This window comes from Ylistrum balloti, unplaced genomic scaffold, assembly GCF_031769215.1.
Source record: "Ylistrum balloti isolate Yb309-2 unplaced genomic scaffold, AGI_CSIRO_Ybal_v1 Utg371886, whole genome shotgun sequence".
Taxonomy (NCBI): Eukaryota; Metazoa; Mollusca; class Bivalvia; order Pectinida; family Pectinidae; genus Ylistrum; species Ylistrum balloti.
Genome location: NW_026782930.1, coordinates 65,871 through 78,387, shown reverse-complemented (window position 1 = coordinate 78,387; position 12,517 = coordinate 65,871). Strand labels below are relative to the sequence as shown.

General features: G+C 39.4%; 1 protein-coding gene across 3 annotated transcripts in view; it reads right to left on the bottom strand.

Moving 5' to 3' along the window:
* Positions 1 to 4,799: 4,799 nt before the first annotated feature.
* LOC132563849 (beta-glucuronidase-like) overlaps positions 4,800 to 12,517 on the bottom strand; it is a 35,947-nt gene continuing 28,229 nt past the window's right edge. For all 3 annotated transcript variants that reach the window (XM_060228601.1, XM_060228600.1, XM_060228602.1), the window contains exons 11-12: positions 10,491 to 10,626; positions 4,800 to 5,387 (exon numbers count right to left, since the gene is read on the bottom strand). In XM_060228601.1, the coding sequence (XP_060084584.1) occupies positions 5,239 to 5,387; positions 10,491 to 10,626 (285 nt within the window). In that variant the 3' untranslated portion in view covers positions 4,800 to 5,238. The remainder of the gene's footprint in view (positions 5,388 to 10,490; positions 10,627 to 12,517) is intronic.

Below are 12,517 nucleotides of genomic sequence, written 5' to 3'. Positions count from 1 at the left end.
TTACTCTAGGAAACATATGCGTATCATAACCATTAAGCGTAATATCATCATCTTGATTTACCCAGCATTCGTACAGACGTGTCATGATTTGTTATAATATTTAAAAAATCATGGTCTTGCAGCTTCACACTAAGATTTCTACAAACATTCCATGACATAATACTATATGCCCCACTCTCCTGTCTGTCCTATGCAGACTGCTGAGCCTCTGTAGGCTGGTCCTTGCCCGGTATGAGGACGTCATCTATCACTGCCTCATCCATCTCCATAACTTCCCTTACACTAGCAAGGTGATCTGAAACAGATTGACCCGGGTTAGACCCAGCCTCCCTATTTCCTTCAGCTGGCATGGCATCACCACCATAACCAGAAGTAGTAGGAGGGTCGCACAACAAACTTGAGCTAGAACCAGCCTCCCTCCTTTCAACTGGCGTGGCCTCACCACCACAACCAGGAATACTAGGAGGGGCCCACAAGCTTGGGCAAGTACTATGAGGGGCAGACGACAAACATGGGCTAGACCCGGCCTCCCTCCTTTCCTCAACTGGCGTGGCCTCGCCACCACAACCAGGAGTACCACACAACACTTTTGGGCAAAGCCCATCCTTTCCTCAACTGGCGTGGCACGCCACCACGGCCAGGAGTACTTGGAGGAATGCTCAACCATTTGGATATAGGACCATTATCAGCAAATATTGTAAACTGGGTGACATTGTGGTCGTCACCATGACCTGTACCGTCCTCAGGTGTATGGTGCATGGCTGAAGTTTTTTGGTAAGTATGTACCGAGTAGTAACTCGGTTGATCATACCGGGGTCTGGATGACGATTGGGCAAGCGTTGTGTTGGACTGGTCTAGTCCTGTGGGCGTGGAAGGGGTACGCGTTCTTTTCCCTCCTCTCCGACTGTTTGCTGACATATTTGCGGCTGGCGTTATAGCCGCTTCACCGTATGTTCTTTTTTGCATTTGCCGTCTTCTTTTATCATTATATGTGTAAAGTTCTCCATTCACATAGAGTTTATCTCTTACCAGCTTAACTCTATGACCCGCCCTTTTAAGGTCTTTTAACGCGGGATAAAGAATTTTCCGTCTCTCTTCCACCTCTTTAGGAAACTGTTCATTTATACCATAACTGGTACCTCTTAGAAGTCTACCACTGTCCCGCACCAATTCCAAATCTTTTTGAAATAGGAATGCAGCCACAATAGGCCTTGGTCTATCATTGTACCGTTTCCCAAATCTATGTACATTGGCTAGTTCAGCTGATTTTGTAATTTTCAGACTGTGATGGAAAAAGTCTTTAAGCTTTGCTTCAATTTCCTCATTGTGTGTTTCTGGGATGCCATGAAATATTAGGTTTCTTTTCATCGATCTACATTGTACATCTTCTACTCGCTCCCGCAAACTTTCCTGAGTTTCTAATACCTCCATCAGTGGATCTTCACCTGTGGAACACAAAGTGCCATGGGTAGGGAGTCTCCAGTTATTTAGACCAAGACTACTAAGTTGTGAAGACAAATTAAATCAGAGACCCAGAGGGCCTGTATCGCTCACCTGGAACTTTATGACCAACATTACTATATTTGTGCATATGTTCCATGTTTAACACATTCGACCCCTGTGACCTTGACTATGGGTCAAGGTCATTTCTTTTACTTGTATGGACTTCATAAAAGGAACATACTGGCCAAATATAATGATTCCAGGCTTTTCGATATTTCAGAAGAAATTGTTTAAATGTTTTAACACATGTTACCTTGAAGATTGGTCAAGGTCATTTCTTTTTGCAAACTTTTTAGGACACCATAAGAGGAACATAGTAGCCTAATATAATGATTCTAGGCCTTCTGGTATTTTGAAAGAAGTTGCTTAAAATTTTTTTAACACATTTGACCTCTGTGACCTTGAATATGAGTCAAGGTTATTTTTTTCGCAAACTTTGTTGGGTTTCATCAAAGGAACTATCCAGCCAAATATAATGATTCTAGGCCTTGCCGTATTTTGGAAAAAGTCATTTAAGGTTTTTAACACATTTGACCTCTGTGACCTTGAATATGGTCAAAGTTATCTTTTTGCAAACTTTGCTTGGCTTCATCAAAGAAACCTTCCAGCCACATATAATGATTCTAGGCCTTCCGGTATTTTGGAAGAAGTCGTTTAAATGTTTTAACACATTTGACCTCTGTGACCTTGAATGTTCCAGCCAAATATAATGATTCTAGGCCTTCTGGTATTATGGAAAAAGTCATTTAAAGGTTTTAACATATTTGACCTCTGTGACCTTGAATATGGGTCAAGGTCATTTCTTTTTTGCAAACTTTGTTTGGCTTCATCAAAGGAACCTTCCAGCCAAATATGATAACTCTACGCCTTTTGGTATTTCAGAAGTTTTTTAAATGAAAAGTTGACGGACGCCGGACGGACGACGGACGGACAGATGGACGACGGATGCCCTGCTATGGCATAAGCTCACTTGGCCCTTTGGGTGAGCTAACAAACATATAGGATATTTTTCATCAGGGTTGGTTATTTTTATTCTCAGTGATGTAATTGAAACAGATATATAACTCTCTGGAAAATAAATGCAATAATGCTTAAATCTTGACATTGTTACAATTTATTTGAATACATTCATATATATTTGGACTTTACAGCACAAATTACAAAGGAAAACATACATTACTGTACATGATGTAATGTGTTAGTTAATATTTGGTCATTGTAACAGAGCTTACAAAGGAAGAGAATTTATATACAATGTTTATGTAAACCTGACGATCCTCTAAAGAGGTGAATACTTTAAGAATAATTTCTATACATATAGAAATACTGAGGTACAACATGTCCAGCAATAGGTTTAAGTCCTATCAAACACATTCCATTGTAACATAGAAATAAAGTTTAGCATTAAAACATGTCCATATGTTAAAAACAAAACAGCAGGCTCCAGCTCTGGCCAGAGATAATCAGTGGATGGTGAACATTTTCAAACATGACATAAAGGAAATTGAAAACATTCCTTATCATTTCACAGCTGTTTGTTGAGACTGGTACGATTAATATATTCTAAGCATTAATTTTGCTTTAAACACTGTAGCATACACAATGTCTTAATCAGAGATACAGACCTGAAGATGATCACGTCAATATCATTTATAGTAACTCCTATTTAAGGGTTTGTTTCTCATTTCTGTTCTAGTTCTAATGTGTAAAATGAACCATTTCACTTTGTGGGAAAATCTAAACCATATTATTTCCAACACAGTAATTAGACTCATATTTGGCATCACTTTATTACATTAGGTAATCAATTTCACAAAAAAAAAGTAGTGTTCAATACAATGACCCCAGTTACTGTAAATTCATGTTTTTGTCGAGCCTCAATTTGGGCAGATTTTCAGAAACTTAGTTTTTCCTCGCTCTTGATTTCATGGGCACATAATACTAAACAAATCTACTGGTCTTAACAGTTTGTTGATAAATTCATTGAGTAAGAGTACCAATGAAATTAATGAAAATAAATGCCCCACAAAAATGAATGATTTTACAGTATCTGGGGTGAGAAACTGATTCTTCTCCTTGTGGACCTTTGGCTGATGTTTCTAGAAATATTTACCAGCATTAACAGTGGGAATTGTCATATACGCTGCTTTAAGAAATTTCATGTGTTCTAAGTTTGAAAAATGAGATTGGGTTTCAATTTATGTAATATCTTGACAGAGCTGCCACTGAAACCCAGTGGATGCAATGGCGTGAAACTGTACAGAGGATTTAGTTTGTACCTTGACACTCGGGGCTTCCCATTCAAGTGGAATGGTAGATTGCTGCTTTTCTTTTCTTTTTTTATTCAAAGAATAAAAAGTAAAAACCCATTAAATGTGTTCTAATTTGCTGACATAAAGAGCTGGTCAAATCGTGTGGAAGACGATTTGAAAGTTCAAAATTGGCCTAATCAGTCAGAGGGAATTTTTAACTCCTAAATGACCAGACTTGTATCATTCTTGATTCTTTACTGTTGATGTGTCACTATAATTCTCCGCCTCTGTGCTGATTCTTTACTGTTGATGTGTCACTATAATTCTCAGCCTCTATGCTGATTCTTTACTGTTGATGTGACACTATAATTCTCAGCCTCTATGCTGATTCTTTATTGTTGATGTGTCACTATAATTCTCTGTCCCTGTGCCGACTCTTTACTGTTGATGTGTCACTATAATTCTCAGCCTCTATGCTGATTCTTTACTGTTGATGTGTCACTATAATTCTCTGTCTCTGTGCTGATTCTTTACTGTTGATGTGTCACTATAATTCTCTGTCTCTTTACTGTTGATGTGTCACTATAATTCTTTACTGTTTCTCTGATGTGTCTTTACTGTTGATGTGTCAATTCTCAGCCTCTATGCTGATTCTTTACTGTTGATGTGTCACTATAATTCTCTGTCCCTGTGCCGACTCTTTACTGTTGATGTGTCACTATAATTCTCTGTCTCTGTGCTGATTCTTTACTGTTGATGTGTCACTATAATTCTCGGCCTCTATGCTGATTCTTTACTGTTGATGTGTCACTATAATTCTCAGCCTCTATGCTGATTCTTTACTGTTGATGTGTCACTATAATTCTCAGCCTCTATGCTGATTCTTTACTGTTGATGTGTCACTATAATTCTCAGCCTCTATGCTGATTCTTTACTGTTGATGTGTCACTATAATTCTCAGCCTCTATGCTGATTCTTTACTGTTGATGTGTCACTATAATTCTCTGTCCCTGTGCCGAGTTGATGTGTCACTATAATTCTATGCTGATTCTTTACTGTTGATGTGTCACTATAATTCTCAGCCTCTATGCTGATTCTTTACTGTTGATGTGTCACTATAATTCTCAGCCTCTATGCTGATTCTTTACTGTTGATTTGTCACTATAATTCTCTGTCCCTGTGCCGAATCTTTACTGTTGATGTGTCACTATAATTCTCGGCCTCTGTGCTGATTCTTTACTGTTGATGTGTCACTATAATTCTCTGTCCCTGTGCCAAATCTTTACTGTTGATGTGTCACTATAATTCTCAGCCTCTATGCTGATTCTTTACTGTTGATGTGTCACTATAATTCTCTGTCCCTGTGCCGACTCTTTACTGTTGATGTGTCACTATAATTCTCTGTCCCTGTGCCGACTCTTTACTGTTGATGTGTCACTATAATTCTCAGCCTCTATGCTGATTCTTTACTGTTGATGTGTCACTATAATTCTCGGCCTCTATGCTGATTCTTTACTGTTGATGTGCTGTTGATCATGCTCTGGTACCTAGATCTTAGAAGGTGTGCTGACATCTTAGGTCTCCGCTGTCGTGTGAATATGCCCTTTCTGTTGCCAAATGCCCGTGTAATGCCTGAAATGAAACAAATGCAAATTTAAATGTTAATTTACACAATCATTCAAGTATGTCCTTGTGATTCAGACAGAACACTAATTGGTATTTTCGTCAATACTCAGTCACCTCCAAGGTTTTATAGCTGAGTCCTAGAAGGATGAAACATCTCTTTAATTTTATCATTTGATTCTATTTTATCTCATTTTAAATTTGAATTGAAAGACGCTGTTGTATATTAAGCAGCAACAGCTATGTAATAAATGTCCTAAAATTTCGCTACATTTTTTTTCCAGAAAAAAACCCAGGATGCAGATATTTGTCCAGTTACATGGTGGGATGAAGGGCTATCATTTGTTTAAAGAATGACATTAACAGACTTTCAAAATCCAACGGGTCAAATGTTTTTTTAGAAATGAAAACTTCTTTTCCAAATTTTCCATTTTTGCATAGCATCATCCCTATATACCCAACCTATGGTGTTTACATGTTACAGTTGATTCAATATTCAAGGGCCTGTTCCCATTATTACTATTTTCGTGCAAGAAATCATCAACTGATGGACAAACTCATAACACATCGTTTTAAAAAATGCAAGATGACAAAAATTATGGGGAAGTTTTATGGTCGCCATAGTGATCTCATTGAGAATATTATATTTGTTTGTGTGATATGAAACTTGACATGTTGGATGCTCGTTATTTTGCCTGTTGGTAACATTGTTGTATACCTTGTTCTCATTTGATAACATCACTTTACTTACTTGGATTGACAAAGATTTACATGGCGGGTGTTGTTGATGAAGCAGAAGATACTTACTTTTGCTGAACATGTGGTCTTATTCTTCTTATACATTTTTAGGAGTCTCCACGTGAATCTTTCTTTTGTTCATATTTTGCCATTGTGTTACAAAGTTTGAGTTTGGATTATGATGACATGTTGGTATATCCAAAAGACCAGAAATTATTTGTAGTGTAAGTATGGTTAGGTGATGTGCTTTCAAGTTTAACAGAAGTTGACTCAACGAACAAATATTTCTTGGTAAACTGAAGATCAGGTGAACAATTCAGGCTCGTTAGACCTCTTTTACAGTTCTCAATTCAATTCCTTTCACTTAAAAACAATATCTTGCAACCCTGACATTGCAAATAGGGACAGTAATTCAGGCCCCTGCACCAACTGGACCACCAGAGAAATTATGTTGATGTCATGTGCCCAGAGAAGGTAATTACAATGACTGCCTTGTATTAAACCCCTTACAGCCGCCTTAACTGCCATTGGCTTGTTCGAGTCGTAACATCTATTTTTCATGCTTTGATGTTTAAACTTGAAAAGATGTTAATTTGTTTATCAAGTGGTAAATAAAACATGGCTGAATCAACAACAGTATATTGTTACCATGTTGTTTACCTTCTAGGAACATTTTACCATAGAACTGTAGCACAATATTGTACACTCCATAATTCAGTGCTGGCATGTTGGTCTGATAAAGGTGACAATGTAATGATTGAAATATCACACTGAAATCTTCTACTGGTTGTGTTAAGAACGTCTAACCTATATACAGCTGTTTACATTGAAATCTTCTACTGGTTGTGTTAAGAACCTCTAACCTATATACAGCTGTTTACATTGAAATCTTCTACTGGTCGTGACAAGAACCTCTAAGCTATATACAGCTGTTTACATTGAAATCTTCTACTGGTTGTGTTAAGAACCTCTAACCTATATACAGCTGTTTACATTGAAATCTTCTACTGGTTGTGTTAAGAACGTCTAACCTATATACAGCTGTTTACATTGAAATCTTCTACTGGTTGTGACAAGAACCTCTAACCTATATACAGCTGTTTACATTGAAATCTTCTACTGGTTGTGTTAAGAACCTCTAACCTATATACAGCTGTTTACATTGAAATCTTCTACTGGTTGTGTTAAGAACCTCTAACCTATATACAGCTGTTTACATTGAAATCTTCTACTGGTTGTGTTAAGAACCTCTAACCTATATACAGCTGTTTACATTGAAATCTTCTACTGGTTGTGTTAAGAACCTCTAACCTATATACAGCTGTTTACATTGAAATCTTCTACTGGTTGTGTTAAGAACCTAACTATATACAGCTGTTTACATTGAAATCTTCTACTGGTTGTGTTAAGAACCTCTAACCTATATACAGCTGTTTACATTGAAATCTTCTACTGGTTGTGACAAGAACCTCTAACCTATATACAGCTGTTTACATATAACTTTTCAATATTTGAAAATGGAGCATCTTTTTATTGCACTTCTATTTCATACATATAACAATGTGCCATGCTTATGATTCAGTAAAAACTTTTGAACAAATCTTATTTTTTTTTTCAGGAGTGAAGAAAACCATCTTTAGCTGCCATTATTAGCTTGCTTTTGGACAAAGTGAACTTTAGACATACTACAGCGGCCTGCATCTGTTCATCTGTCAACTTTTTATACTATTGCTACTAATCATGAATGACAAAACAGATTTGAGCCAAATTTTATCTGTAGCATCATGGGGAATGGGAAACCAATTTGTGTAAACGGTGGGTCTCTGGGGCCTGAAGGGCAGGGCCCAATAGGAAGAATAGAGCAAATTCATTAAAAATCCTACTAATCTTGTAGCAATGCTTGGATTTTACCCTTATTTGGTCCGGGGCATTCTTCTGTAAAGGGGAATTTTGTATAAACTGTTGGTCTTGGGCCTTATGGGACTGTAGGGGCAGAGCCTAATTTGGGAAATGGTAAAACGGTGCATTGGTATCACATCCACCTTTCACTTAGCCATCCCAATTTCAATTCCCAGAAAAGACCACGCCAGTTTTCCCTGGGTTTTCTGGTTCCCTTCCACAGTAAGACTCCTCTCATGATTCCATCCAGACCAACAAGAGTGTTTAATATAGGCTGAAAGCTTGTTTAGTAATTGTTGTAATAAAGTTTATATTTTAAAAGAACAAATTCATTCAAATCCTACTCCTAATTTGTATTCTGACATTAGGGCAAAGTGACCTCATGTGACCCCACCCCAAAGAATGATAAAATGACATCACACACTTCCAGATAACCTTATGACATAAGACAAAGAAAAGTGTGTTTTCTTTAATATTTGCAAACAATTTGACTATGTTACGGGCAAATTATGACCCGTTAAAATAACTACCAATCACTGTTTTTGTTCCTGTAGGTAGTGTAAAATGTCACAGCTGGCATGCTTCATTGGCTTAGTTGGTAGAGTTTATAGGTTATACACCTGACAACTGGGTTCCATTCCTGTTCAAGTTTTGGCAAATACCAGTCATTTATTTTAACAAAGTTGATATCCCTTCATCCGAGGAAACCACAAGCCAAGTATCATTGCCTCTTGGTTAATGGGATATTGTGTGAAGATTTCAACAAATTTGACTCGAAAGGGGATCAAGGTTATTTATTTGAACAACTTGCTGGTCCTTCAACTTAAACATGTTACTCAAATATCAATGCACTGGGGATCTTTGTTGTTGAAAAGGTTATTTATTTGAACAACTTGCTGGTCCTTCAACTTAAACATGTTACTCAAATATCAATGCACTGGGGATCTTTGTTGTTGAAAAGAAATTGTTTAAAAGGAAAAGTTGATGCCAGAAGAATGATGGAAACTGTACCATGACTCATTTACCAATTATATGTTGACTCCCTGGGAATAATGAGCTCCTGTCATATGTTGACTCCCTGGGAATAATGAGCTCCTGTCATGTTGACTCCCTGGGAATAATGAGCTCCTGTCATATGTTGACTCCCTGGGATTTATGAGATCCAGTCATATGTAACACAATGACTAAACACAGTGTTTACTTGGGTTAACCGAAACGTTTATTTCATCGTATAGTGGTTTTCCATAGTTAGTACTTCGCGTTAATATCCATTACAAAAGATAGTTCCTAATCAACATACAGCATCATGTCGTGGCACCAAAACTTAACACCTGTGTGAGGCAGACAGAAACTAAACATCTGCCCGTCCATATCAAAGAGTTCCATACAAATGTTCATGGGCCAACTTGGCCAGGACCCGCTCCATCGCGGAGCAGGTCCCATACGGGACTCTGCCCGTCTCCATGTCCGACTCCCAACTCTCTCTAGCTACTCGATCCCAGACTCGACTGCTGGCCATTATCTTTGTATAAATAATACCCAAATACTTAATTTAAGCCTAGTCCCAATTGGACAACAATAACCCAGCCCCCGGAGCATCTAATTATGAAGGCACGTGCGACTAGGAGTACCCGTTATCAACTTCCCATCTTTGATCTACCTTATACATTGTTTCTTATCTTGTTTACTTACAATGTGTTCTCCAGCGCGAGGCATACAAGAGAGCATCTATCTGTCCTGATCAATCATACTGGCGATATTCTGCCATGGTGCTTCACCACTTGGGTACAAACCCCGCCCGTTATCAGGCGTGCATCACTATCTATCACTCACGGGATCTTTTCCTCGGTCCAGTATTGACTGACTTTTGACCTGATGTACTTTAAACTAAGATGCTGCTCTCTACGATACACACCATTCCAAAATTACCATTAAACCCATTTTTTACTCATTTTGTTACACATATGTTGACTCCCTGGGAATAATGAGCTCCTGTTATATGTTTATAGGCTTCCTGGAAATAATTAATGCAGGATAAGTTCAGGAATGAGTAAGTCACCGATGTTATTTTTATCTCACCTGGTGTGAAAGACCACTGAGCTTATGACATATTGCAGTGTCTGTCATCCGTCCAGCATATGCGTCCATGAAAGACTCAACAGTTTTTGACTAAATTTGGTCAGAAGCATCCATGGGGTATTTCAACCACAAGGGTGGGACCTAGTATAGAGATTATTTGTCATATCTGATATTCTTTATCAAATGGTTGAATATGTAATTTATAAGGTGAGTGATGCAGGCCCCATGGGCATCTTGTTACAAATATCTGTCAGTTTTATAAAACTCTTATTTTCTCCACATTCTCAGAGATTTGTGAAATTCAATCATATTTGATGTTATGACCAGTCAAAACAAATCAAGATGAATATTGTTCACAGAAATGGTATTAAGCATATGTTGTAAAATGTAGTTCACCTTGAGCTGTCATAAAATCTGCAAAGTTCCACACCATTTCTCCGACTAGGAACTCGTGTCGTAGATTGTCAAATGTTTTATGGTATTCTGTCATAAACTCCACCTGGAACTCTTCTGTGAACACAATTGAAGGATCCTGAAACAGCGGTAGCATAAACCTCAGAGTCTACATGTACACTGCATCATTACCAAGGAATCAGAAATATTAAAAATCCACTCATTTATAATGAATTAAACATGACAAAGATCCTGGGATCCATTATTAAGCCTAGACACTGACCTTGTGTTGACCCTCTCAATGATGTCAACTAAATACCGGAACATACCTGATGAAAGTCCTCGATTGTGTCAGCTCCGTACTGGTACGTACCTGGTGAAAGTCCTCGATTGTGTCAGCTCAGTACTGGTACGTACCTGGTGAAAGTCCTCGATTGTGTCAGCTCAGTACTGGTACGCACTTGGTGAAAGTCCTGGATTGTGTCAGCTCAGTACCAGTACGTCGTACCTGGTGAAAGTCCTCGATTGTGTCAGCTCAGTGCTGGTACGTACCTGGTGAAAGCCCTCGATTGTGTCAGCTCAGTACTGGTATGTACCTGGTGAAAGTCCTGGATTGTGTCAGCTCAGTACTGGCACGTACCTGGTGAAAGCCCTCGATTGTGTCAGCTCAGTACTGGTACGTACCTGGTGAAAGTCCTTGATTGTGTCAGCTCAGTACCGGAACATACCTGGTGAAAGCCCTCGATTATGTCAGCTCAGTACTGGTACGTACCTGGTGAAAGTCCTGGATTGTGTCAGCTCAGTACTGGTCATACCTGGTGAAAGTCCTCCATTGTGTTAGCTCAATACTGGTACGTACCTGGTGAAAGTCCTGGATTGTGTCAGCTCAGTACTGGTACGTACCTGGTGAAAGCCCTCGATTGTGTCAGCTCAGTACTGGTACGTACCTGGTGAAAGTCCTCGATTGTGTCAGCTCAGTACTGGTACGCACTTGGTGAAAGTCCTGGATTGTGTCAGCTCAGTACCAGTACGTCGTACCTGGTGAAAGTCCTCGATTGTGTCAGCTCAGTGCTGGTACGTACCTGGTGAAAGCCCTCGATTGTGTCAGCTCAGTACTGGTATGTACCTGGTGAAAGTCCTCGATTGTGTCAGCTCAGTACTGGCACGTACCTGGTGAAAGCCCTCGATTGTGTCAGCTCAGTACTGGAACATACCTGATGAAAGTCCTGGATTGTGTCAGCTCAGTACTGGTACGTACCTGATGAAAGTCCTCGATTGTGTCAACTCAGTACTGGTACGTACCTGGTGAAAGCCCTGGATTGTGTCAGCTCAGTACTGGTACGTACCTGGTGAAAGTCCTCGATTATGTCAGCTCAGTATTGGTACCTACCTGATGAAAGCCCTCGATTGTGTCAGCTCAGTACTGGTACGTACCTGGTGAAAGCCCTCGATTGTGTCAGCTCAGTACTGGAACATACCTGATGAAAGTCCTGGATTGTGTCAGCTCAGTACTGGTACGTACCTGATGAAAGTCCCTGATTGTGTCAACTCAGTACTGGTACGTACCTGGTGAAAGCCCTGGATTGTGTCAGCTCAGTACTGGTACGTACCTGGTGAAAGTCCTCGATTGTGTCAGCTCAGTATTGGTACGTACCTGGTGAAAGCCCTGGATTGTGTCAGCTCAGTACTGGTACGTACCTGATGAAAGTCCTCGATTGTGTCAACTCAGTACTGGTACGTACCTGATGAAAGTCCTCGATTGTGTCAGCTCAGTACTGGTACGTACCTGATGAAAGTCCTCGATTGTGTCAACTCAGTACTGGTACGTACCTGGTGAAAGCCCTGGATTGTGTCAGCTCAGTACTGGTACGTACCTGGTGAAAGTCCTTGATTGTGTCAGCTCAGTACCGGAACATACCTGGTGAAAGCCCTCGATTGTGTCAGCTCAGTACTGGTACGTACCTGGTGAAAGTCCTGGATTGTGTCAGCTCAGTACTGGTCATACCTGGTGAAAGTCCTCCATTGTGTTA